Below are 6,901 nucleotides of genomic sequence, written 5' to 3' on the forward strand. Positions count from 1 at the left end.
GGTACTATATTATTTTTTGTAATCATTTTTTTTAACGCAATACAATTGGCGGAGATCTTTAAATTTCCAAAAAAAATATCAAGCATAGATGGTTTTAAAAAGTACTTCAAACTCAAAAATAAAATTTTTTTTTTTGAAGGAACTTTTTGACAGATTTCAATAGACAATAAAGAGATGTTATATTTCATCAATTTTTGCTATTTTGGGCTTATAAACTCAAATTTTTTACAATTTAACAAACTTTTTAAATTTGTGCATGCCTAATGTTTTTGATAATTGCCACACTTAATTAGGGTCGTTATCGATTCGACTCGGGTGGAGGTCTATTCAAATTGACTCGAAAAAAAAAAAAATAATACAAAATTTTGGCCCACAGCTCGGCTCATTTATTTCGATCCATCTAAAATTTTAATCAATTTCTTAATGATTAAATTTTTGAGCCCTAACATCAAGAGAGCTATTAAAGATACCTTTTCAGCAAAGGTAGGGTTTGGCTCTAAATCAGCTAAAAAAAAATTCATCTAACCGGACTTCTTTATTTGGATCAGTTCTTGGTGCAGGCCAAAATTCGAATAAATTTAGAACTATTAATCCGATTACTTGGTGCCTCCAACTCCTCCGGATTGAGGAATTCAACATGCTCCATCGCCGGCCGACGGCACGTCGAGGTCTGCAAATCTGCATTGCAACGATCTAGAAGAGGGGGAGCGGCGCAGCTTTGTGCGCTACAGCTCTCCTCCATGGCGTCGAAGCAGATGGAGGAGATCCAGAGGAAACTATCTCTGCTTAGGTACCCCAGAGCCAACGCGCCCTCGCAGTCCCTCCTATACGCCGGCGTTGAGAGATATGCTCTCCTGGAATGGCTTTTCTTCAGGTTAAAAGCTTCATCTCTACCGTTTCAAATGGTTTTTTTTTTGTGATATATTTTGATTCCCTTACGGGTTCTATTCTTGCAACCCTTGCACTTTGGATAAATGAAAAGTTCTAATTGGGGGTTGTGAGTGGATGGCAGGCTTTTGGGGGATAGGTCGCCCTTCACGCAGCAGAATTGGCAAGGGGACAGTATGGACCGTGACGAGGAAACTGCTCGTATCCAGTGTGAGTTTCTCTTGCATCTCTTTATTTTGAAAAAAAAACATTTGATGAGCCAATATGTCAACGTATTTTCCTCGTTAAAATCGTGAGATACGGGTTTACAACTGTCTGCCTTAAGTCGGCATATTTCATAATAAACTTCTTCAAACATGTTTTTCTTAATAAACAATTTAAAATATCTTCAATTGTTTTAGTAATTTTTTTGGCTCATATTATATAGTTATGGGCTCAAATGTTCACATTAAAATCCTTTAAGTTAAATAGTCTTCAAAATAACTATCATGTTCTGTATGTGGAAAGTGATATGGGAAGTGATGGAGGAATATATAAACCCATTTTATTCTTATATGCCATCAACAAATTTTTATCATCCGAAATGGATCTCGAGGCGTGACATAAAGCTTGAGACAATTTTTTTAAGCAAGAAATGTTCAAACTTTAATTAAAGATCATTCAAAACTCTAATTTTAGCAAACTTAATAGTTAAACTTACCAGTTTGACAAGTTAAACTCAATTACGCCATAGTTGGTCTAATCTGAGTCAAATCAAGCTCAGATTAAACTGTTAAACTAATTTTGGAAGCTTTTAATGCTCAATTGGAATGTCAAATGGATTCCAAACCAAACAAGCTATAGTCAAATCGAGCATGTCGATGAGTCGAATCTAATGAGCCCAATATCGCTCAAGTCTTACATTGTTGAGACATTCAAATATTTGCCAATTGTCTTTCGATCAAGGAAATCTCCAAACTCTATATATAGAGCCCTATCCCTCTTCAGGAAATTAAAGGGGACATACTTTAAGCCAAAAGAAGACCAGAGCTTGGAAAAGAATGAACTTAAGTTTAACAACGACTCTACACCGAAGATTCAACGTATACCTCCCGCTCCTATAGCCGTTGACCACCATCGATCACAACCTAATGGTCACCATCGACCACCGTTTGCCTCCTTCTATTCATTACAACGAAGCTTCATGTAGAGTCAAGAGTTGTGTTGCAGAGTGATGAAGTACTGTGCGAAGTAATAACCAAAGTTACGGAGTCATGAAACATTCTATGAAGCAATGCATCATTTTAAATGTCATGTCACAACATACCTCAAAGGCAGTATATTGAAACCCTAACAACTGCTCCTCACTGCAACCGCTTCCTATAGTGGGGTAATGGGCTCTTCTGCATCGTTATAACTTGAGAAATCGTGCAATATTTCCCGCTTGTGGGACAAAGGACTGTACGTGTAATCACCAACTCATTATCATTTCAACTGGGTTAGACCTCGTGGTATTAAAAACTTCTTGTTTATTTACCCTCACTTTTATTATCTGAGTATGTGCTATATTCTCGTGCAAAACTAAGAATATAATTAAATACTCTACCGCAGCAAATTCTCTAGCACACATCGATAATAAAAAAAAAAGTAAATTTGTATATCTAAAGTATGGATAATAAAAGTAAGAAATGATAAATTTTATTTCATTTCCTGAATAATAATCAATAATTGAATCAATTGACGGAAGAATGTAAAACTTACTAAAAATGATTAAACTAACAACTACCCACCCAAGAGAAAATTATTAACCGATACATCAATTGGAAATATAAAAAATAACTTAATCTTGACTTATCTGATCATGTGCTAATAGTTCACCAAACACATTGGTGGAACTTGCAATAAGAATATATAAATGTATACATTTAAAAAATTAATATCAATAATTAACCGTTATTTATTAAAGCATAAACAATATAAAGTATAATCAATGTCATCTGATGATCATAATAACAGTGAATAGTAAATAAGTGTTAGAGGTCAGAATAATCTAAATTATAATTATTCTCATGATCAGAAATATAAAATTTGTAATAATGCATTTTTATGTTAACATTAATAGATTAAAATATTAGATATACTTACATATATTTACACATGAACCTTCAGTTTTTTATGCCACTATAATAATTTTTGAATATAAAAGTGCATGTATGTATATAGTCAACTTTCTACATCTTAAAAGAAGTAAAAGATAAAAACAGATCTCGTAGAAATCTAATAATTTTATAGAGGACTTGTTGGCCCGACTGGCTTTAACAAAAACTTAATACTAACATAAATATCATGCATATTGCTCTTATCACTAGTTAATAACTCTAAAAATATTGTTAGTATTATGACCAATGTTAATTATCTATAAACATCAAATACAAAATTTCCATCTAAAATTGTGATAACATACATAAACAAACATTACAAATACAAGAATATATTGAATAAATAAGAATTTATGCAGCAATAAAGTAATGGTAGACTATTAATGCAATTCATTTTGAACATAAAAGAATAAAATCTAAATAATGTGTAACAAGTAATATAATTTCAATGTCTGGACTGGTAAACCTATAAAATATTTAAATTTCTAATACAAATTATAATGATAACACTTTTAACAATAAATGATATGTTTTTGTTTTCATACCCTAATTGAACCCCTTTTTGGGTCGATAGCGGTGCGACACGTGCGGACGGTTCAATTAGACTAAATTTCAATAAGCATTTGTCATGACTTGCATGGACCCAGTGAGTGACAAAATAATTTGTCGCAAATGTACATAATACATTTTATTCACATTTATATACTTGCAAGTGTGGAAAGTTATATCACATAATATAAAATTATCCCTCTGGACAGTTTTATTCCCTACTGCAAGTTAGTCAGTACGAAATTGAAGGCGATAAGAACTTAACTGAACTTGTCAGTTTTTATTCGTGTGTTTGAAACTTAACATGAATCCACTTAGCTTTTGTTGCTTCCAAATATACTATTGATCAATATAGTCAAATGAACAATGTAGCAGCCTCATCTTAGGATTGGAACTGTATGTTCTCATGATTTTATTTTCAGGGCAATAATTAATTCCATAGTCAAATGAACATGGGGTCGGCTACATGATTCTCATGATTTTATTTTCAGGGCAATAATTAATTCGGATATGCTCCAGGTTTTTTGTTATATCTTCCACGGATATGTTCCAGGTTTTTTGTTATATCTTCCAAACTGTTGTCGTATCTGATTATTTTTTTTATATATGAAACGGAAGAATTTATTTGTATACATTGCTATGAAGCTTTAAAGCACCTATAATTTTGAAAATCAATGATGCATTGAAGGAACCTTTAGAGATGAAACATCATATATTTGCAGATTTGGCTGAGATAGCTCACTTCCTGGGAATTACACCTACAATTGATACCGAAGCCATCCAGGTCAGTACCAAGTTTCTCAAGGAACCTTTAGGACAGTAGCATAATTTAACTTTAGTAATTTTTTTTTTTACCAAAAATGCTTCTGCAACTCATCTTTTGTAGTTTTAATTAAAAATATTGATTATTTATCTTGGCACTGATGCTTGGCCTAGCACTTGAGTGGGCTTTCTGTAATATAGTTAAATGATCGAAAATCTTTGTTCTCTATGAAGTTCTATTTATGTTACAGTTTAGTAACGCTTGCGGCTTAGTTAACACTTACATTAACAGGGAAAACAAAAGATTGGTTTTGTAACCAATTATGGTTAAAATGTAAAGTGCTGTTTTTTTTTCTAGATCACACAACTTTTACTAATTAATTTGTGATTTGTGATGAGGAAACCACTAAGCTGATCGTGTAACCTTCTTTACTTTGACAATTTTAGTTTAAATTTTAATATGACTTGTGCTGATAGTATCTGCCTCATTTTTCTTCCAACTATCGGGAAAATCAAACCTGTGAAATTCTATATATGAAAACTTTAAAACTCTAGGTTATGCTTGGTGATGATTAACCATTCATTTATATCTTCTACTTGAGTATCTCATATTTAATTTCTAATTTTTGCTAGGGAAGAGGAAGCTATGAAGACCGTGCTGAATTGCTACATCTCATTGTAGACCTCGTGGAAGCAAGTTGTTTTTCTGACAATCCAGAGTGGAGGTTATGGATCCTTCAAGATTAATGGCATGACTTTTCAATATAAAAAGTTGATGGTTTTTTAGCTTTATAAAGGACTTGTAATGTATTACTTTATTTTGTGCGAGTTTATCATCATCATTAGCTTATATAAACTATTTGGGGCTGACTATTAATTTTTATTCTCCATTTATTCATATTGAGTAATGCTTGAGGTGTTTAAACCATCTTTGTGAAATTTTTTGGATACTTTTATGCATGTCACTTTAGGTATATCCTTTTTAATCTTAATCTTTTGCACTGATTTTATCTAACCATATAATATGTGCATAATTTACCATTCCTTGTGCTTGTACAAATCTCCTATATGTGGTTCAATTAGATGTCACTCCAACCAATCTTCTATTTTCCTTTTTGTACCTAATTCTGATATCTTATTGCTGTGTAGGATATATCGGTTAACGTCTGGCTCTGTTCATGTGTTTGCAGTGTTGATGAACAGCTAACGAAGGATGTACAACTCCTAGATTCTATTGCGGAGAAGCAAGCTCAAATTTTCTCTGAAGAATTTAAGCTATTCCCTGCTGACGTGCAGATTCAATCAATTTATCCACTGTAAGACTACAGTTCACTCGAGAAGCAATCTATAGGCAATTTAAGATTATAATTTCTATGCAATATTTATGTTTGCTTTTGGTGAAAACCTTGTGCGGGAACTTTTCTTGTATGTTTATTTCAGTCTAATTTGAAAGTCATGTTGTATTGACAACAAGGGGTCTTTGCTTTTTGTGAAAACATTACAACAAAAAGAAAGCCTTAATCCCACTTCATGGGGTCGGCTACATGATTCTTTTTTCTCCATTGCGTCCTATTTAGTGCCATATCTTCATTTAGTTCTAATAAATTAAGATCATTTTTTATACAATAAGCCCAAGTCTTCCTAGGTCTACCTCTTACTTTCTTAACATAAGTCAACTATAAAACATCTACTCTCCTAATCGGATCATCAGATGGTTCACGCTTAATGTGAACAAACCATCTAAGACGAATTTCTCTAATTTTATCCGTCACAGGAGCTACATCAAACCTATCACGGATATAATCATTTCGCATTTTGTCTCTAAGTGTAAAACCACTCATCCACCTAATTCGGCAACACTTAACTTAGTAACTTAGCATTATGCTTCTCTTTTAAAGGCCAACATTCAACGCCATAGAGCATTGCAGGTCTCACCGCCCTTTTATAAAATTTTCCTTTCAGTTTCTTGTGCATAAATCCAAATTGATTATGAGAAATCTTAGTAATACGTCTTAACCTATGTTCAATTACCCTTTCCCATAATTTTAAAGTATGACACATCAACTTAATCCTTCTATAATTTGCACACTTTTGTGCATCCCCTTTATTCTTAAAAATGGGGACCAAAATACTCTTCCTCCACTCCTCAGGCATATTTTTAGTTTTTAAAATAATATTAAAGAGTTTAGTAAGCCAAAAAAATCGAAATCTCCTAAATACTTCCATATTTCAATTATGATATCATCAGATCCTACAGACTTCCCACCCTTGATTTTCTTTAAAGCCTTATCAACTTCTCTTTTAGTAATGCGATGGTAAAAATGAAACGTTTTATTATTATCACCTATATTAAGATTACTAAGATCGATCGTATTTTCCGAAACTTCATTAAAAACTTTATCAAAATAACTCACCCACCTTTGTTAAATATCTTTTTCTAAGAAAAATACTTCTTGCTTTTCATATTTAATACACTTTACTTGAGTTAAATCTTTACTTTTCTTTTCTCTTTGTTTGGCTAGTTTGTACATATATTTATCACCCACCTTAGTATCTAATCTATT

General features: G+C 32.5%; 1 protein-coding gene across 1 annotated transcript; it reads left to right on the forward strand.

Annotated features, from left to right (window-relative positions):
* Window positions 1-494: 494 nt before the first annotated feature.
* Window positions 495-5,643, forward strand: LOC110037417 (AUGMIN subunit 7; the record flags this gene model as incomplete). Its single annotated transcript, XM_020742066.1, is given in 5 exon segments — window positions 495-874; window positions 1,013-1,098; window positions 4,298-4,359; window positions 4,971-5,062; window positions 5,528-5,643. Coding segments are annotated over 5 exon segments (490 nt in total), but the record flags the coding sequence as incomplete, so codon positions are not given.
* Between the last annotated feature and the right edge of the window lie 1,258 nt (window positions 5,644-6,901).

This window comes from Phalaenopsis equestris, unplaced genomic scaffold (genome assembly GCF_001263595.1).
Source record: "Phalaenopsis equestris unplaced genomic scaffold, ASM126359v1 Scaffold000002, whole genome shotgun sequence".
In the NCBI taxonomy this organism is placed as follows: domain Eukaryota; kingdom Viridiplantae; phylum Streptophyta; class Magnoliopsida; order Asparagales; family Orchidaceae; genus Phalaenopsis; species Phalaenopsis equestris.